Source organism: Heloderma suspectum, chromosome 13 (genome assembly GCF_057233095.1).
Source record: "Heloderma suspectum isolate Gila_16-S chromosome 13, 16-S_ref, whole genome shotgun sequence".
NCBI classification, from domain to species: Eukaryota; Metazoa; Chordata; class Lepidosauria; order Squamata; family Helodermatidae; genus Heloderma; species Heloderma suspectum.
In genome coordinates this window covers 18,184,480-18,205,544 of record NC_139470.1, presented here as the reverse complement: position 1 = coordinate 18,205,544, position 21,065 = coordinate 18,184,480, and the positions used below count along the sequence as shown (strand labels likewise).

Genomic DNA, 21,065 nt, shown 5'->3' with positions numbered 1-21,065 from the left:
CACCCCTTTTCTTAGCAAATATAAAAACAGATGTGATGTACACAGAAATGGTGCATATCTGATGCTCTGTTGGGCTGACTGGCTGAAACAGTCAACATTTGCCATAAGATCTGTCATGCACCAAGATGGAGGGAGGGAAGCAGTAGGACCGGCAGGAAGAAATTGCCAGACTCCTGCTTCTCAAGACAGTACCTTTAGGAAATAAAAATGTGTGTTCAAGAGGCTGAAGGTTGTACGATGTGTCTCTCTGCTACATGAAGGTCTGGCTGTGCCTTTTAGTACTTTGGTCACTTCCTGGGTTCTCAAGGACACACAAATACATTCTGAGCACTTGAACTTCACTGGTGTGACCCTCAACATGGTTTCGGGCACAAAGTGTAGAAGCTGAGGGTATTACCACTACAGCTGCTTACCTTTGCAATTATATCCTTGAACTGCCCTTCCTTCCAAGCATCTGTGGGATGGTTCATCATCGTAATTATTGCATTATCATATTCTTCATATTTGTCATAGAGGAAAACCAGCTCTCCCCAGAGATGGGCCTGTTCTGCCGCTCGAAGTACCTTGAAGAATAGTAAGATGAAAGGTAAGCATTTACAAGTCAGACAGTAGCCAAAGCAAGAGTTTAACTGCAAGTTGCTGCACAGAATATATGGCACAATACTGGTATTAACCTCACTGGCTCCCTATTTACTTTTGTGAGTAATTCAAGAGTGCTGGTTCTGATCTTTAAAACCGTAAACAGCCTGGGACAAAGGTCTGAAGGACTGTCTCCTCCCACATCAACTTGCCTGCTTTTAGGTACTTGAAGGCCCTTCTTCTGTGCTGTCCTGCCTGTGGAGATCAGGCAGATGGGTACACAGGTCAGGGCCTTTCCTGCATTGCCCTCAACAGGTTCAGCAATTTCAGCAACATTCCCTAGCCCTGCCAAAATGTTCACCCAACCACTTCAATCTCAGCTTTCCACCATGCAGTGAAACCTTTTGTTCCAGAGGGTAACTGAAGATTAGTTTGTCCCATGAGTTACTGATTATTTTTGTCCATCTCCATTGCTCCAATACTATGAATTGTGATTTGTTTTCCTTTCTTGTTTTGTTAGCCAAGCTTGTTGCAAGAGCAGCAGGATACAAGTGTTTACAACTTTACGAAGGTGCTTGCACTACACAATTTTACTTACCTTTGGAATATTGACTCTGGACCAGAACAATTCCAGATGCTCTCTCATCTTCTGTGGTTTATATTTAGAATATAAGATAGCAAGTTCAGTGAACATTCCCATGTGAGCACGCTCCAAGCCTAGAGCAGCTTCTAAGAGGGCAATCAGCTCTTCAAAGTAACCACGATCCTAGGATACAAGAACACAACATGTTTAAGAATGGTAAAGTTAAAACAATTTTAAAGCCCGTGTTCTAAGACATGAGAAAGGAACTCTTTAAAAAGTACAGTTCGGCTTAGATATGGGAACTTTCAAACACTTTGAGCAACACTAAAATCAGTACAAGTGTCTTGTATATAAGAGGGACACAAAGTATATGGCAGTTTATATGAAGCAGCGGTTAACTAGAATGTTCAAAATTTCATTTTTAAAAACTAAAATAGACTGTTGGCAGGAAATTGACACACCCAGGTAGTCTGCCCAGGAATTTCTCAGGTACAAGTGTGGATGTTGTTCTCTAGCCTCCTTGTCCGGTGTAATAGAATTGTTCTATTTGAGCTGGGAAATATCTCAACATTAATTCCTGCACTTAGTCTTCTAGAGACACATACCCATTTTACATATGAAATGCGAGTTACACTAGTTTATGAATACTACAGCTGTTAACTTCTGTTGCTGACTTTGGGCAAAGCACAGTATGAATATTTTAAATGACTATTATACTTTCAACAAAAAGCAAGGACATTTACACCATAGATGGTTAAAGGAATCTAACCTGATAATAGCTAATCAGCTCTTCAAGCTCATCAGCATGGATTACTATGTGTAAGCCACAGATTTGCGCAAGCCGAAATTCCTTTCCATCCACACAGGCAAAGCACACCTGAAAACAAGAAAATGCTGTTAGCAAGGCATGTACCATTAGACACCATGCTTTTATTCCAGATACTTTGGCCTTCCGATTCAAATATTTTTGCAGATTAAATTTTTATTCTACAGTAACTTATATTATAGTAAATATATCATTTGAGCCAATCTCCATTTAAATATATGAAAGTTCATCAAAAGTATTTTGAGAGGGAATATGGAGGCACAGTTACCTCCTACAAAAGGTGTTGTAAAACGAAGGAATTCATAAATGTTGCACCAGTTTAGTGGCAGCTGTAGTTGAGCAGTTCAAGATTTGACCACAATCTTAACATCCTTCCCCTTTGGGACAAACACAAGGCCAGTGGGAGCCAGTGTGGTGTAGTGGTAAGAGTGCTGGACTGGGAGCTGGGAGATCCAGGTTCTAGTCCCCACTCTGCCATGGAAGCTCACTGGGTGGCTCTGGGCCAGTCACAGACTCTCAGCCCAACCTACCACACAGGGTTGTTGTTGTGAGGATAAAATGGAGAGAGTAGGATAATGTAAGCCGCCTTGGGTTCCTTGCAAGAGGAAAAAGGGCAGGATATAAATGCAATGAATAAAAATGGCAAGTTACCTCTTTCCATGTCCTGGTGCTGTTGGCTTTGCGGGCACTATCGACTGCCGCTTGGTACTCCCCAAGATGAACCAGCGTAGATGCCAGGCGAGCAAAGTTAGACACGTTGTTGTAGAGCAGCTTTGCAGCATCATACATTCCCTCCTCATAGCAGCGATCTCCAACCTAAAGAGGCAGAGCGTCTGTTACAGCGAATGAATGCCGAGGCCTTTGTGTGCCTAGCGTTCATAAGTAGCAAATCAGAAGTTAGGTTAATTGACAGCGTATAGCAGTAGTATAAATGTTAGCATAAGAACATACCTGTTGTATGTGAGCGTTGTTAGGGCCACTGACAAACTCCTCTAGCTCTGAGAGCCGATTCGTTTTTGCCAAAGCAAAAATAAGTTCAGTCTCAACGTAAGATTCTCTTGCTTTTTTCCTAGCCATTTGCAAGAATTTAACCAGATCCTCCCAGTTATCTTAAGGAGGGGGGACAGAGAGAAAAGAGAAAAATTAGTTTCCCAATGTTTACTTGTTCATGGTTTCCTACATTTGCAGAATAAATGCAGTTGTTTAACCCAGGAATTGGCGTTGCCAAGCAGATGTGAGCAAGCATGTTGTCTCCCACACACTCAATGTTTCCACTTTTAAACAATGGTAATCAGGAACAACACAAGGCATTCAAAGCCAGAACTCTATGTTCGGATGTTGCGATAAAAACCCAGGAACAGGGTATCCTTGGGTTACTGATTGAAAACACAAGAGATGAGTGTCTGGGAGGCAGCGTACTTGCTTGCTGCTGCTCAGTCCTGACACTTCCTGGGTTGAACAACCCAGGAATTATCATTACGTGCAAACTGGGTCAATATGTTCCACCTCTGAGCAACACGAAGAGTTTTTATCCATTCTGACAAACTGATCCAAACAGGAACTAATCCATTATCTAGAGATTTAAAAGTGCTGCTAAATGTAAAGGCATCAAGAAGTTAAATATTGTAATGCTTTTAAAATGCTGCACTCAATATGCCAACACATTTGGAACACTCAGCAGTGGCCACAAGACTGGAAAAGGTCAGTTTACATTCCAATTCCAAAGAAGGGCAACGCCAAAGAGTGCTCAAACTACCGTACAATTGCGCTCATTTCACATGCCAGCAAGGTGATGCTCAAAATCCTACAAGCTAGGCTTCAGCAGTATGCGAACCGAGAACTGCCAGAAGTACAAGCTGGGTTTCGAAGAGGCAGAGGAACTAGAGATCAAATCGCTAACATTCGCTGCATCATGGAGTAAGCAAGAGAATTCCAGAAAAATGTCTATTTCTGCTTCACTGACTACGCTAAAGCCTTTGATGGTGTGGATCACAACAAACTGTGGCAAATTCTTAAAGAGATGGGAGTACCAGACCACCTTACCTGTCTCCTGAGAAACCTGTACGAGGGTCAAGAAGCAACAGTAAGAACCAGACATGGAACAACTGATTGGTTCAAAATTGGAAAAGGAGTACGACAAGGCTGCATATTGTCGCCCTGCTTATTTAACTTATATGCAGAGTACATCATGAGAAACGCCGGGTTGGATGAATCACAGGTCGGAATTAAGATTGCTGGGAGAATTATCAACAACCTCAGATACGCAGATGATACCACCTTAATGGCAGAAAGTGAAGAGGATCTAAAGAGCCTCTTGTTGAGGGTGAAAGAGGAGAGTGCAAAAGCAGGTTTGAAACTCAACATTAAAAAAACGAAGATCATGGCATCTGGCCCCATCACTTCATGGCATAAAGAAGGGGAAGAAATGGAAGCAGTGACAGATTTTATTTTCTTGGGCTCCAAGATCACTGCAGACGGTGACTGTAGCCATGAAATTAAAAGATGCTTGTTCCTTGGAAGGAAAGCTATGGCCAACCTAGACAGCATAGTAAGAAGCAGAGACATCACCTTGCTGACAAAGGTCTGTATAATCAAAGCTATGGTTTTCCCAGTAGTAACGTATGGCTGTGAGAGCTGGACTATAAGGAAGGCTGAGCACCGAAGAATCAATGCTTTCGAACTGTGGTGCTGGAGAAGACTCCTACAAGTCCCCTGGACTGCAAGAAGGTCAAATCAGTCAATCCTAAAGGAAATCAACCCTGAGTGCTCATTGGAAGGACAGATACTGAAGCTCAAATATTTTGGCCACCTAATGCGAAGAGAAAACTCTCTGGAAAAGACCCTGATGCTGGGAAAGACTGAAGGCAAAAGGAGAAGGGGACAGCAGAGGATGAGATGGCTAGATAGCATCACTGATGCAATGAATATGGACTTGAGCATGCTCCAGGAGAGAGCGCAGGACAGGAAGGCCTGGCGTGCTATGGTCCATGGGATCACGAAGAGTCGGACACGACTGAACAACAAAATAATCGTGCAACTCTTTCAGAGTCAGAGGTCCATATCCAAGTTTGTTTGTTTTTTCCAGGCTGCATTTCTGTATGAAAGGTCCACGTTTTAAATAATTCAGCTCTGTCAAATAGGATGCTTGAGGGTTTTGTCTGATCTGCATTTTTTAAAAAGCCAACCTGATTTGCAGTTCCCAGAGTAATACACAGATTGGAATGCATGTATCCTCTTATTTTTGCACTTCTGAATTTTGCATTACTTACTGGCTTAAATATGTACCAAAATGTGTACATAAATGTGTATTTTAGGTTTAAAAAGGTATACCAAAAATGGGTATTTGGGTAAAATGTGTACGAAAAATGTGTCTTTTGTTCAAGAGTAATGTGAATTTTCATGGGTTATTGTTTTTTACATTGCAGATCAATGTGGAAATGGAATGGAAAGGAAAGGTTCCTCCTGTGCAAGCACCGAGTCACTGCTGACTCCTAGAGGGACGCCGCTTTCGCTGGCGTTTTCATGGCAGACTGTAGCGGGGTGGTTTGCCATTGCCTTCCCCAGTCATGACTACCTTTCCCCCAGCAAGCTGGGTACTCATTTTACCGATCTCGGAAGGATGGAAGGCTGAGTCGACCTGAGCCGGCTACCCGGGACCCAGCTTCCACTGGGATCGAACTTGGGTTGTGGGGAGAGTTTCGGTTGCAATACTGCAGACGTACAAATGAACACATGCAAAACTGACATAAATTGGTCTATTTCCAGTCTGTCTATCCCTACTGTCAAATAGTAGCCTTCCAAAGAGATCACCAAAAATCCTTGCTATTAAGGCATGAATTAAAGCTCCCATACTGCACAAATTCTCCTAAGCTCCAGGAGCCCTTTGGCTTACCATTTCTGTTGGCTGCCTGGACAACTTCCATGTAGGCAGAAGGATCATCCGCCTTTATATAAGAATCTATGGCTTCCTTAACCAAGTCCTTTTGGAGCTGTGCTCTGGCCAGCTGACTCCAAACTGCTGGTTCATTACATCTCTCTGCAAATTCATAAGCACGATCCAAGTTGCCAATGTGTTCTATCAACACCTAAAAGAGGATACAAAAAACAGTGAAAAGCAGCATCAACAAATGGCAGCATAGGGGGGGCAGGGGACAGAAAGAAGATGAAAGAAGAACTGAAGTCTACAAAGGGGCGGGGGGCACATCCACACAGCCTTAAGATGTCACAAATATTTTTATATATAAAGCAGTGCTCTAAGACTGTTACTTAGGGAAACACTGGATAGGAGCAGTTGCTCCCCTTTACTCCATTGCTGTGTGTGTTCACAGACATCTGGGGATTTACTGGGCAAATAGGAAACTTGCCATCCTGAGAAAGTTTATTTTACTTTTAAAAAGCACATTTAGTGGCTCACGCACATGCAGAACAGTTTAGAACTATGTCAGTTTCTCGCAAAGCCTCAGTGAACAGATGGGCAAGGTTTCTATAGTTCTACCCAATAGACCCCCAAAGCAGCCACTCAGCCATACTAAAGTGTCCTTGAACTGAAGTGTTCCGATCCTTGAAATCAGAGCCCCTCCTCTAATTTATCCTCAACCTTCAAGTACACAAAAACATGTGCTGCATTTTGCTGGCATTTTGTGATTGAGGACTGGAAGCACTTTAAAGTATTTTTAAAAATAAGGAAGGTCTCTTCAGACACACAACCTGTCAATCATTAGTATGCCTCACCTGAATTGCAGAAGTATTCACATCAAATTTCCTAAAGATGGCAAAAGCTTCTTCATAAAGCTCATTGCTAATAGCAATATTGGCAATATCGGGGGCATCATAGTTGTCCAGACGGTTGATGTACTCCATCACACGTGTACGGTCTGCCTTAATGGCCGTCAAGATCAGGAGGTTCTGGAGATTCCTTTAAATAGTAACAATGAAATTGTTAGACATGTAGGTTCAGTCAGTAGGTTTTCCTAGTGAGTTTTATAAAGGAGTCATTTGCCGTTCTGTGCCAAGAAAATACAATCACAATGTAATCAAGTATTACTTCACTTAAACTAAAAATTAGTTTGTCGGCTGAAGTTAGTTCCAACTTCAAGGCAACAAGTGCCTCATTAACTGCTCTCAAGCGCAGAATGATAGTCTGGCCCGTAACATGCTATATATCTGTTTTAAAGCGAAGCCTACAGTACGAAGCCAAATAGAAAATAGTTATTTCCATGCATATTAAGTACATCAGGGAGAACTTCCCTTTCCTACCTGTGCTCACTGAAGACGGAGTTATCCAAAACAATCTTCTCAAGCAATTCAATGAGTTCATTTGGTAGGTCAGCAGTCATGAAAGCTTTGACCGTCACAGACACCTCTTCTGGATCCTGAGTCTCTGATAATGCAGTTTGGACAACCTGATATTTGGAAAATAATGCCCATTACTGTCATGAGTAGTACATATTAGTAGCCTAGTTTTAGGGAGCAAGTAGGAAAAGAGAGCAGGAATGCACTTAGATACAAGGGACAGGGTTTGTAGTTTATGTGATAAACAGATGGATTGAAAGAGTTTCTACTACCAGATTTTCTGAGTCTGCTTAGCACATAAAACAAAAATGACTAAGATGGAAATATGCTCTATTATTTAGCAATGGATTACTCCTAAGTGGGTAGCAGTTGCTAAAGATAGTATACCCTCCCTCACAGTTCTTTTTAAAATAAGGTTTGTGGCCTCTTTCATGCTCGTTAAGTATTGCTCTGCCTGCTCACTCAATCTTGCTGCTTTGTTTAAGCAGTTTCGGGAAGCATTTTTAACTTGACCCTACGTAGAATGCTTTCTTCTTGTGAAAACATTTCATTCTGGCTCCAGTCACTACTTTAAACTATTTCTGAAAACTCAGACTATTTGTTATACCTGATCAATGAGTGGTCTCCTGAATGGATTGTTTTCCTCCAAAACATTTACCCACAGTTCTGGATCTTTTCTGCGTACTAGGTAACGAGCTTCACTCTTGAACAAGGAATTCTCATTGCAGACCTGAGAAACAGAGGGAAAATAAAAGGAAACAGCGAGTATTATTCTGGACTGAAAGCAGGCATTTCTGCCTTCACTCTTAGCAGTATTTAGGCTGAACTGACAAAACATGTTTGCTATACTTGCAACTAATAACACCTTTTTTTGCCAGGACTTTACTGGGAAGAGGTCTACCCAACATAGTACTTCCTGCTCATCTCTAAAACGCTTTAGAGATGCAGTATAGTTTTAGACCTAAAGAAAGATTCAAAACATATTGAAGCCTCATATATGAAACTGAATCAGAGGCTTGAGAGATTTAAGGTGCAAGCCTATACATGTTTAGACAGAGAAAAGGCCCACAACTCCCAGCATGCCCCAGCCAGCCATGCTGGAGCATGCTGGGAGTTGTAGGCCTTTTCTCTGTCTAAACACACATAGGATTGCACCCTTAGTCTATAACAACTTGTAAGAATGGCTGCAAAACAAGGCAGTACGTGGATGAAGGGCAAATGTTAATGTTGTTTTGAGAATATTCTCCAGATTTTGTTAAGTCTAACAGCTGCATCAAGCTGAATGCAAATAAATGTTATTGCAAAAGCATCCATAGAGTATCTGTTTAGTAGAGTCAATATAAGAAGAGTTTGATTTTACTTGGACAGCGTCCATTTAACAAATCAATGATGAACCACAATTTAGCCTCAACTCACTCATATTGTGGTAATAAAGTGGAAGGTGATGCTGTAAGAGTTCTTGATCCAGCTACAATAATTGAAATGTGTTTTGAATTTCAGCAGATGTCAATGCTCCCACTACAGCATGATAGGTACCAAAGCCAGCACTTCATTACAAGGAAGAAAACCTTAGCCAATCTGTGCACACTGGCTGACAGTTTGGTGTTAATCAAAGGCTAGTTCTTCATAGAATCATAGAATAGTAGGGTTGGAAGGGGCCTACAAAACCATCGAGTCCAACCCCCTGCTCAATGCAGGAATCTCAGTTAAAGCATCCCTGACAGATGGCTGTCCAGCCTCATCTTGAATGCCTCCAGTGTGGGAGAGCCCACCACCTCCCTAGGTCATGGGTTCCATTGTCATGCTGCTTTAACAATCAGGAAGTTTTTCCTGATGTTCAGCCGGAATCTGGATTCCTGTCCCTTGAGCCCATTATTCCATGTCCTGCACTCTGGGATGATCGAGAAGAGATCCTGGCCTTCCTCTCTCTGACAACCTTTCAAGTACTTGAAGAGCACTATCATATCTCCCTTCAATCTTCTCTTCTCAAGGCTAAACATCCCCAGTTCCTTCAGTCTCTCTTCATAGTTCTGGGTTCCTTCGCCCCGAACTGGACACAGTACTCCAGATGAGGCGTAACCAGTGCTGAGTAGAGGGGAACTAGTACTTCCCATGATTTGGAAGCTATATTTCTACTAATGCAGCCCAAAATAGCATTTGCCTTTTCTGAGGCCACATCACATTGTTGGCTCATTTTCAGCTTGTGATCTACAACAATTCCAAGATCCTTCTCGCTTGTACTATTGTTGAGCCAAGTATCCCCCATCTGTGCATTTGGTTTCTTTTTCCTAGGTGCAGAACTTGGCATTTATCCCTATTAAATGTCATTCTGCTGTTTTCTGCCCAGCACTGCAGCCTATCAATATCACTTTGAATTTTGTTTCTGTCTTCCAGGGTATTAGCTATCCCGCCCAATTTTGTGTCATCTGCAAATTTTATCAGCATTCCCTGCACCTCCTCCTCCAAGTCATTAATAAAAATGTTGAAGAGCTGAGCCCTGCGGTACCCCGCTTGTTACCTCTCCCCAGTTTGGGAAGATCCCATTGAGAAGCACTCTGAGTCCGATCCTGTAGCCAACTGTGGATACACCTGATCGTTGTTTCATCTAGCCCACTTCTAGCTAGTTTGCTAATCAGGATATCATGGGGGACTTTGTTGAAAGCTTTGCTGAAGTGGAGATACAGAGAGATACAATGGGCTAGTGCAGCTTTCCGCAACTTGGTACCCTCCAGATACCTTTTGGATCATCCCCATCAGCCCCAGAAAGCATGGCCAATCCTCAAGAATGCTGGGAGTTGTCGTCTAAAACATCTGGAGTGCACCAGGTTGGATAAAGCTGAGCTAGTGCAAGCTCGTTTTTATTGGGTATGTTGCCTATGTCTTTTCAGGCAGCCCCATCAGCTAGTACCGTTTAGTGACTGCAGTGGATGACAAACTTTGGAGAAAGGATTCTCTGAAGTTAGGCTGAACTGTCTCCAAGGAACCCCCATATATCTGTAAGAGAACCCCTGTGCATTTGGGGAGGTGTTCTAGGGCAGATGCACCGTTCAGGCAGGGTGCTGACCAAGTCTATAGGGTCACAGCAATGGACCATGTGAACCAAGTGTAATTTGCTATTTGATGTATAATTGTATGGTTTTTATACTGAACTTGTTTGTTTTTTATGTTGTGTACACAATCCTGAGATCCTGTTAATAGAGTTTATAAATGTTTGCTTTAAAGCACACACCTAATGTTTCCTTGCTGCTGTATAGGAAGGCTGGCAGTGGTGGGCAAGCTGTCTTCCGGGGGGCAGGGCAGGGCGGGGGGCAGAACTGAACGAAGAACTATAGTAGGTGGCACATCTGCCATTACTGATCTTCTCAATGAGGATCCACAGAGCTCCCCAAGATATAGTTTGAAAACCACCGATTTAGAGTAGCTACTTTTTGTTAAGAGAAATGTTAGCACTAGCGAACTACAACCCTTTTGAGTTTTCATGTCCAAGAGAAAGGAGTTAATGCCAACCTTTATGAGCTCAAGGTCACACTGCCCCCTCTCATAAGCAACACAGGCCAAGTGTGGATCCCTCTTTTCACAGTATTTGCCTACAACACGGCTGTCGTAGAAAGGGTTTTCCCGCAGGAAGCGCTCTGGGTTGTTGTTGCTGTCAATATAGATCTTAGCCAGCGCGTTGTGTGTTGCTGGTTCTTCACAGCCTTCATGAATTCGAGACTCGAGCCATGGCAGGAGCAGCTTAAGCCTTAAATAGATAAGAGCACAGCCTTTTGGTTTACTATACCACTATCCTCCAACCTTTCTGTACCTGGCACCCACCCAAGGTCCACTTCTAATTGGCATCATAGAATCCATTTTGCTACACGCGTCTCTCCCCTTCTCTTAAAAAAGGCAAGGTTTAAAATGGGGGAGCCCCCCTTCCCCCCGCCGCAAAGCAGCTAGTCAAAAGCAAGGTAGCAGCACTAGTCAGCCCATGGTAAAAGCCTATAATCCAAAGAGGAAAACGAGGAGTTTTTGCTAACCACGCCAGTTTCTTAACTGCTGTGTTTGTTTTACATGGTGGTTTTTAAAACCTTGTACATTGCCTTGAGTACCACATGGTTAGGAAACAGGAATAGGTATTTTAATTCACCAATGGGTCTTACCTATTTCTTTTTTCTACTTCAGCTACCAATTCATCTGTTGAGAACTGGCCTCTCACCACCATGATCAAGTTCTTAATGACATCTTCAGAACAGTCCACATCTAGAAGCCCCCCAACCACCGCTGGAATACGGCTTGGGTTTACCTAGAACAAGTCAATATTTTTAGTTTCAGGGCTTGCAACTAAAGTACTCCTAGGTTATTCTAATGAACGTAGGTAAAGTCCAGTTTGCAGATGTCCTCCAAACCCATACCAACATTTAAAATACACAACATGCTCATCTGAGGCCAAATCCAATTTCATTTAAATACCCTATGATGAATTCCCCACCACCGCCACATTTATTGCATGCTGAATGCCTAGTAGTTATTCTACATGAACCAAGGAAGGATTTGCTGTTACTGGTGTCAAAAAAGCTCTTAGCAGTGCTCACAGAGATCCATACTTTACCTTTTGAACATAGATCTCAATGTATTTCTGCAGGTTGTTTCGGTACAAGTAGAGAACCAAGTCATGAACAAAGTCAAATCGGTCGCAGACAATTATGAGGGGAAGCTGGTCTGTGAGCTTAGCTTCCTGTATAAGTGGGAGGAGATGAGAGAATGCAACCAGGTATTGTTATGACCAGGAGAATAGCAATACAATACAAGAATGAACACAATTCCAGAAGAAAACACAACTGGAGAGTAATTCCCTCTCCCCAACCCAACGCACATACGATAGTGACATAATACAGTAAACAGGCAAATGGTGTAGCTTCTTGAAAGCACACAATTCCTTTGCAATAGCATTCAAGCAGAGCAAAAAAAAACACACGTTTCTCTAGAAACAAGACAATGAATTCAATTGCCAGACAACAGACAGTGTTCAAGATCAAAGGGTACTATTTACATTTTTTATTAATAGAATGTAGCAAAGTGGTCCTCTTCATTTTAAAAGAGTATTTTTATTACAATTTTTTTGAAGAACAGGAGAGAAATAGAGGAAGAACATTAACTCCTTCTCTTCTCTGAGCTACCAGAAGAGGCTCTCTTCCCTCTGTCTTGTTGCTCTAGTCTCCCTTCACCCTATCTGAGCAGGAGGTGAATGCAACAGAGTTAGGCCCCGGATCTCCCAACATGGGCAAAAGTCTAGTCATGGGGAAGTCAAAGCCTTCAGATATCCACACACTCTTTCTAATCTTCCACCACTCACCATTATGCCTCATCTTCCCTAGAAACTATTCTCCAACATGCTTTTCACAGGCAAGCTCAAATAGGAAATAAGATACATTTAAAACAGCAACTACACCAACTTGGTTAATACAACCATATGCTATCAACAATCCGAAGTAATCCATTTCATTTCTTGATGAAGAATGGTACGCAAATCTTCTGAATAAAAATAAAACATCACCTTTCAGCTTGGCACTCAGGAAATGTTTACCTTCAGGAAGTTTTTCACCCGTTCTGGATTGTAACAGTTGCTTTCTCGGCAGATCCTTTCTACTTCCTTGATTTGCCCCGTCTTGCAAGCGGCCTGGATATATTTAAAGTGGACATCGGGGTCCTGACTGAAGTTCACAATAGAGCCCAAGAAGTAAAACAGCCCTGGAGGAAGAAAGAGACATATGTAAAAACAGTTAGGGTGTGTGTACACACATCTGTTTTAAGGAGAAATTTTCCTTCAAGTTACAGAATTAGCAGACAGCCCAACTGAAAAGCACCTCTGCAAGAATCAAGTTAGGACAGTCTCGTAAGCTAAGCAGGGTCAGCCCTAGTTAGTACTTGGATGGAAGACCGCCTGGGAATCAGGCTTCCTGCATTGAGCAGGGGGTTGGACTCGATGGTCTTGTAGGCCCCTTCCAGCCCTATGAGTCTATGAGATCTATGAACTTCAAGATGACAGGGTAAAAGAACCACAGCATTTGATGTCTAAGGACATTATTAGTAGCCCGTCTAAGGACATTATCAGAAGCCCGTCTAAGGACATTTTCAGAAGCCCGTCTAAGGACATTTTCAGAAGCCCGTCTAAGGACATTATCAGAAGCCCGTCTAAGGACATTATCAGAAGCCCATTAACCAATATGGCTAGTGGGACATATGGCCTTAATCCATGCTATAAAAATAGGAACAGTGTTGAAAATAACTCACACTGGCACAACCAATTCACTTAGTTAAATCACTTGGCAGTATCTAGAAACAGGAGCATAATTCCCCCAGCATAACCATGGTTAAACCTTATATTACGGGTTAAGCATTATAGATCTTGTTAGATCCATCTTGATCTTCCAGTCATGTCATTTAATTTGTTAGACATTATTCCAACCAAAGCTTGACAGTCAGAATTTACAGTAAGGTAGGCCTTTAATATGCAACTCTACTAGGACCCTTCTCAGCTTTTACTATCAGGACTACCAAGAGACATGGTAAGCTCTGCGCTAGAACTGCTACAGAGAAAAGCTGTTTGACAAGAAGAGCTGAGTTTTGCTGCCTCTAATAAATCACGCCAGTTTACTTAATATGCGTTTTTGTTTATCTTGTACAAAGCATTCCACTTCTTGCATAACTCCTGCTGTTCATGAGGAAGGACAAGGCCCTGCCCTCAAATTCTTACTGAGCAATGGTTTTAGTTTCCAAGACACTGGAAATCTGGCCCACATGGGGTCCCAATCCAGCCTTATGGGGTTCCTCAGCTGGCCACGCTTTCTTCCCCTGGCCCCACCACCTTTACCCCAACCACTGATCACTGGGTGGTTTCCTGGCTTTTGCATGTCCCCTGTTCCCCCCATCCCCGCCCCAGCCACCATTCTGAAATGGAGGAGTGCTTCCCCATAAGGCTTAGTTACTGGCAATAAGAACTTTAAGCTAAAATATGCTGGAATTTTTGGCTCTGCGTCCTTTGCTTTTGCCTCCTCCTACCACTGGAATGTGGCTTCTCCAAAACTAAATTCAGCCCTCAGGATGAAAGAGCTTCAGCATCCCTGTTTTCATGGCCACATGGGCCAGAAATGTTTCAGTTAGGGGTCTTAAAATGAGCTCCCTTTTCACAACAGGCATTTTCAGTGCTTCCTTGGAACACATACCATATCCCACCTCCATCAGCTGACATTTGGGAGTCTTTAGTAAAGCAAGTTTACAGCAAGCATTGCTATTCAGTTTCTTAGACTTACCTTCATAACTTTTAAAGGATTCAAAGAGCTCAACAAGAGACTGGGTGCCCAGCTGTTCATGATACTTAGAAGCTACTTGCACACAGAGCTGCAGGTTTTGTCGGATATTGGCAGACAGCATTGCACGTAGGCACTCAACAGAATCCTCAACTGACAGAGAGCCAAAGAAGTTCACAAGCCACTAAAAAAAAAAAAGTGTAAGAATTATAGCTGGTTCACAGTGACATGAAACTCACAACACAGTAGCTGCACAACATTATAATACCTACCACTCTGAGACAGCAATTGTACACCTGTACCTTTTTTGATGTTTCAGGACAGTTCCATATTTTGACAATACAGTGACAAATACAGGGATCAACCTTCCCCCATGCAGCAAAAGGTTCTCCCACCCGCTCTCCATTTTATCTTCACAAAAACCCTGTCAGGTGGGTTATGGCAGAAGTTAGATCTGGAATTGCCAGTAGGTCTCTGGGTGATTTGCAGTAGATTGGCAAGGATTTCCAACTCCAATTTATTTTACAGCAGCAACAAAATGACTCCCCTGGCCCTAATTTATAATGATGGAATAAAGAAAGCTTGGGGGTAACCAGGAGTGTATTTGTGTGTAGAAGAACTGTGAGCTCTACAGAGTTCTGGTACTTAAAACAAGGTTCCTGTATTTAGAGTTCTTTCATTCTAAGAGAGCAATCCTATGCCCTCCAGACGATGAGGGGAGTCCCATAGGAAGGTTCGGAAAATGGAACATGGAGATGGGGAAAAGGGGGCACTCCTGCGGATGGGGAGGGGTCCAGAGTGGCTGCCTTAAACCATTTCCTATGGCCACCTCAGCCTCCTTCCCTCCCACTCCGAGGCACTGCTGCTAGGCAGGCAAAATCATCGTCTAGCAGAAATGGGGGTTGGCTGGAGCACAGAGACGCCACTCTCCTCCTGCCCTGCATTTGATACTCGGTAGCCTCCGAGTTCGGAGGCTGCTGACTATCTGGATAGGATTGTGCCCTAAGCATATATCTTTTATACCAGGTTCTGATTGGCGGACCTCGGGAGTTCTAGTTAAAAAACAAAGTAGATCCCATAGGCCCGAAGTCTGTCCACCCCTGGATTATGTCAAGAGACAGTGACTGGCCCAAGGTCACCCAGCGAGCTTCGTGATAGGGCTCTAGGTCAGTGGTAGAGCCCATGCTTTCATTTCATTCACTTACTATATTTCTATACAGCCCCACAGCCGAAGCTCTCTGGGCGGTTCACAAAAAATAAAAACCATTAAAATACATTCTGCTTTGCATGTAGAAGGTCCCAGGTTTGATCTTTGGCATCTCCACATAGGGCAGAAAAAATTCCTGCCTGAAACTCTGGAGAGCCGCTGCCAGCCAGTGTCGACGATCCTGGGCTAGATGGACCAATAGTCTGACACAGTATAAGCCAGCTTCCTATGGCCTGAGTGGGGATTTGAACCTGGGTCTCTGCAGTCCTAGTCCTACATTCTAACCACACCAGCTCATTTAAGAAGAGGCTAGAGGTTACTATAAGCAGAAGGGGGAAGGTCTGATGGGTCTCTAGGAAAGGAAGGAACCAAGCCAGAACAGCAAGGTGGACGGGACACAAGAGAACGTGAAGGCTAAACTAGTTAGGTGTACTCATATGTTCAGTTCAGCTGCATCTTATCTTACCTCTGGGTTCAAAAGATGGGTATGGACAACAGCACGTTTGATGTCATAAAGATCAGTGTAGTGTTCCAATGCTCTCTGTAACAAGCCTGCCTTTTCACAAAGCTGGGCAATGTGGGCACGATCATAGTGTGTGAACATCTGGTTTCCCAGGATGGCATCTGCAACCTAGAGGAAGTCAGCAAGAGTCCACGTCATTCTATAACAAGGGGCTGAACAAACTTTTTCAGTGCTCTTAAAACTTGTGCAGATGAACTTCTGTATGGAAGCGAAAAGGCAGAATGCCACACAAAGTTTTAGTCATGCTTAGCAGAAGAATAACTGCTTCTTTCAAGAGGGAATGAGAAGAAGCAGTTTGTAAAGAAGAAAAAATCCAAAAGCAGGGAGGGTGAAGTTACCTGTGGAGCATGAATGAGGTTCATCTCAAGCAGGCGAGTCTGAAGGTGGCCTTCAGCAGGACGATTATTTTTCAAGGCATCCAACAAGAAGGAGGTACACTGCTGAATTAAACTGTTCTCCATGAACACATCAACAATCTATGGCAGAGGAATCAACACCTGACTGTCAGACACATAAACCATTGCCATGGAGCGTGCCATAAAAACAAACCCCTTTGGCTTTATGCGTGCTGGGATTTATCACAATGCCAGTATCTACTCTGTCTGAAGAGAGGTTGTTGTGTCAATTCTATACATGCTGGCTTTAGAAAGTTTTAGATCTGAAATCAGTATTTCCCCACCAAATGCAAACACTTTTTAAAGAGTTTCTTATTTTATAACAGAATAAGGTATCTGAATTTGCATTTACGTGTTCTAAGAAGTTTCCAAACAAGTTCAGGGACACATCACATATCAAAGAGGCTTAAACACTGCAGTCTTTCAGAGAGAAATGAGGGTGTTTCCAAAATTACTTTCCCTAGTTCTGTATCTTTCTTCTGGAAGAGTGACTGTTCTTACCAGTAGAGTTAGAAACAGCAATGGCATCTTTGAAATGTACATTCGTGTTGTCAATGCCCATATTTACTAACTTTTTAATACAGTGTCTTAACTATAGTCCTGAAAGACAAATGTAACAGCTTTGTGCATACATCTGCTCAGGATCATCTGCTCAGCTACACTTTCCATAGAAAGTGATAAATTCTTATTACTTTGCAAATAAATCATAAAGCCATCCAAATTATCTGGAGTAACAGACCATGAGATGGACAATCTATAGGTATTTAAATGAGACAAGTCATTATTTATCCATATTAGGATTTTCAGGACATATTATTTCAGCTTATCTTCTAGAACTGACACATTGCAACAGGCCAGTTTTTACCTGATTGATGTTGGCTAGCGGCTCTTCATCCTGTACCAACATCTGAGCAAACTGAAGGCCCTGATCTGGGCTGACCCTCATCACACTTCGCAACAAGAAAATCCAATCTGGTGTATAGCCAACCTAAAAACCACATTGCAAAGAAGTTAGAGTGCTTCTAATGCTGGTTGGTAGAGCCAAGAAAGAGAAATTCAAGATATTCCTGCACTTTTGCAAGTACTATTTCAAAACCAACTAGGCCTTGGCATAGCTTGATGCAGCCAAGACCAGCCTATCCTGCTCAAGTCAGATTTGTATATGCTTCATGTGAAGATGGGACAAGGAACTGATTAGCCATCATTATTCATGCACTGGTAATATACAGATAGACTGCTGCAGTATGTGGTACATGGGGTTGCCTTTGAAAGCTACTTCAAGTGCTGCAAAATATAGCTGCTGCATTGACAGGTCCTAGTCAAAGGGAATACATCACCAGGTTTGGTTTTGTGTGCTTTTTTTAACAAAGCCAACAACTTCACAAACTGCTAGTCTGTTTCCAGACACAATTCGAATGCTGGTTTTAATCTTTTAAGGCCTATACAATTTGAGACCTGGGTATCTAAAGGACCACCTACTCCCACATGAACCTGTCCAAATGTGGAAGTCATCCATCCAACAGGTACCCCCACCTTTAGGAGATTAGGCAGATAGTGACCAGGGGGAGGGTGCTTTTCATTTGTGGAGGCTGTGGAATGCACTCCCCAGGGAGGCACACCCAATACTGAATTGTATGCTTTTTGAGCACTGGGTCTGAGACGGAAGACTTTATTATTTGTCCAGCCTTTTAAATCTTTAGATCAGTTATATTCCTGCTGAAATGTTGCTGCTCTGTTGTTCTGTTTTGTATGGTTTTAGTGTTAATAGTGAGTCACCCTGGGAGGTTTCAGACCAAAGGATGGGGTATTTTAACATTTTAAATAAAATGGCCAGAGACTAGAAAGATGGGGAACCACGTTAATGGGCAGAGCCCATCTTAATTCGGTCTTTTGCATTAAAACACATCCAATACACTACAGAACGATGATGTAGTTTCATTCACCTACAGGACATGTCTTCTAGCTCAGAGTCTAGTTTTGCAGTTTCTGCCCACAACAGAATAATCTGCTGAAAGCTCCAAAGACCATACAATTTAAGCAATTGAAACTTAACAAGGTGAGACTGTTGTATATCGCACTTCAGATATACTGGAATGTTCTGAGGCCATGTCTTATCTCAGGAAAGATAAAATGTAACTGTGTGTTCTAGAAGCCTCTGATTTGCTAGGTAAGCATTACACAACCACATATTTTTAGGGGGTAAAGATATTTACCTTTTTTGCATAAAGAACAATTTTCTGGAATTGACCAGTTTCTGCAAAACACTGAATTACTTTGTTTGGTACATTCGCACGGAGATAAACACTGAGGGCAAGGGTTGGGTCAGCAGTCTTTACTAAGTCTCCTAGCTCCTCAGAGCATTCCAGCTGAAACAGAAAGAGCATTTCAGAATCAACACAGATCTAAGTGTTCAGTTGCATCTGGTTTGCTAGCATGGGATAGAGGAGTGCAATTGAACCAGCATTTTTGAGGCTATGAACACCGCATCGGCCTCTGCCAGTGCTGCCACCCGGGTCCCCACATCTGTGCCACACCAAGCAACTTCAATTGTTACTGCCTGACTGAAGAGATGGCTTATGCCTTGTCTGAATCTCAATGATTTACCTCACTGCTCAGGAAGAGAACCCTATTGTTAACATAGGAATGCAGCCAAAACTCTTGCCAGGAGGTATTCTTAGCAGGAAGATTCTATCCGCTTCATGTTGGTTTAAAGTCACACAAACCAACCCCACCCCCACCCCCCCAATATACATGCTGGAGAATACAGCAAGGATTTAAGCAAGCCAGCAGACCTCTCAGTTGAGTCTAGGAGAGAGCATCACTGGCACATTTTGTTGGTAACAGAAGAGTTTTACTGCCATACGTCCCTCTTCTTGTGCCTGGAAAGGCATGCTAGTTTATGTCAGCATGGACAACGGTATGAGTAGACCAAGGTGTAATGAATTTAAAACGGCAGTGGCTTACCTTATCTTCTTTTAGCCATTTTTCTAGAAGCTGCTTACGGCCTTGCTGAAGAACAGGACGGCAGAGTTCCAGAGACTCAAATTTGTTGAGCTGGCCTTGATCAAGAAGGATGCCAAAGTACTGTAGCAAAGGAGAGGCCTGACCAGGTTGTGCTGGTACGCTCTGGAACTTCCGGATGGTATCGCTAGTGCGCAAGATTCCCTGAACGTAGAAATAGGATTTATTTATTTTTTTAAAAAACACCTGCTTCAAGGATATAGTTCCAAGACAAGAAGCCAGTCTTCATCCATCTTGCCATTTCAGAACTCTAAAAGCAACGTCTCTAGCAGCTTTCCTTGCCTCCTTGAAGAAGGGCCAATGTCACAAAACAGAAGACTGCTCTAGCACAATCTGGGACTGCTCGCTGATTTAACCAATGTTAAATGCTACAAAATTCAGTGTACACACTCTGCAGAGCCCCCCGCCCCCAAGATACTTGCCTTTGGAGCAGATGCTGCCACTTTAGCTGCTTCTGCATAGTTTCCCTGTGCAAAAAGAGTATTGAATTTTCTGGCAAAGAGCTCTTCTGCTCCAGCTAAGTTACTCCGGATAGCCATACGCAGACCCAGATCAGGATTCTGGAGAACATTGGTGGCATAATTCACAATGTTATCTTCTTCCACGCAGACAGACAGTACCTAAAAAGTCAAAGTGCACCGTAAAGTTTAAGAGGACAAAATATACTCTAGCCTGTACTATACACACACACACACACACGTGCGCACACACACACACGAAAGACTAACAGAGTATTCAAAAAATGTATTTTAAGCTAAACCTTTCGGCTTCCACTCTGATCAGTAGCTGTGCTGTTAAATGGATATCAGGAGTGTGTTTGTGTGTATATATATGGCATTGCAGATTTGGTGGAGAGAGTTAAACCTGCTTTGAAGAGTCTCACTTTATATGGAGTAGGTACCAATAGGACATAACTGCTATATGTCCCCAAATACTGGACAAAATACTAATCACAACTTTAGTCCTATTTTAGCACTTTGTTTAAGGAGAAGCCTCCATCACTGACTGCCCTGTTGATGTTTAAACCGCTTCCCCACTTGCATTTTGCTAGAGAAATCTATTCCATCAGACCTGCTATCTGTGCTTGTTACAGCATTCTGCACAGTAATCACAGGGGATCCTCCATAATGTTAACTGCAAAGCTTTATAAAAGAGCCATGCTGAATCAGACCAAAGGCTTATCTAATCCAGCAGTCTGTTCCCACAGTGGCCAACCAGATGCTTATGGGAAGCTCACAAACAGGATATGAGCACAACAGCATCCTCTACCACATGTTCCCAAGCAAATGGTATTGAGAGACATATTGTCTCCAATACTGGAGGTAATATATAGCCATGACAACTAGTAAC

The 21,065-nt window shown here is 42.8% G+C and overlaps 1 protein-coding gene across 2 annotated transcripts in view; it reads right to left on the bottom strand.

Moving 5' to 3' along the window:
* CLTCL1 (clathrin heavy chain like 1) overlaps positions 1–21,065 on the bottom strand; it is a 58,311-nt gene that overhangs the window by 11,908 nt on the left and 25,338 nt on the right. For both annotated transcript variants that reach the window (XM_084819550.1, XM_084819551.1), the window contains exons 7-26: positions 20,138–20,335; positions 19,659–19,859; positions 18,908–19,060; positions 17,560–17,682; positions 16,638–16,775; positions 16,243–16,407; positions 14,573–14,753; positions 12,847–13,010; positions 11,872–11,997; positions 11,423–11,565; positions 10,788–11,022; positions 7,888–8,010; positions 7,245–7,390; positions 6,720–6,903; positions 5,881–6,073; positions 2,940–3,097; positions 2,640–2,804; positions 1,932–2,039; positions 1,178–1,345; positions 414–563 (exon numbers count right to left, since the gene is read on the bottom strand). In XM_084819550.1, coding sequence (XP_084675676.1) covers positions 414–563; positions 1,178–1,345; positions 1,932–2,039; positions 2,640–2,804; positions 2,940–3,097; positions 5,881–6,073; positions 6,720–6,903; positions 7,245–7,390; positions 7,888–8,010; positions 10,788–11,022; positions 11,423–11,565; positions 11,872–11,997; positions 12,847–13,010; positions 14,573–14,753; positions 16,243–16,407; positions 16,638–16,775; positions 17,560–17,682; positions 18,908–19,060; positions 19,659–19,859; positions 20,138–20,335 — 3,222 coding nt within the window. The remainder of the gene's footprint in view (positions 1–413; positions 564–1,177; positions 1,346–1,931; positions 2,040–2,639; positions 2,805–2,939; positions 3,098–5,880; positions 6,074–6,719; positions 6,904–7,244; positions 7,391–7,887; positions 8,011–10,787; positions 11,023–11,422; positions 11,566–11,871; positions 11,998–12,846; positions 13,011–14,572; positions 14,754–16,242; positions 16,408–16,637; positions 16,776–17,559; positions 17,683–18,907; positions 19,061–19,658; positions 19,860–20,137; positions 20,336–21,065) is intronic.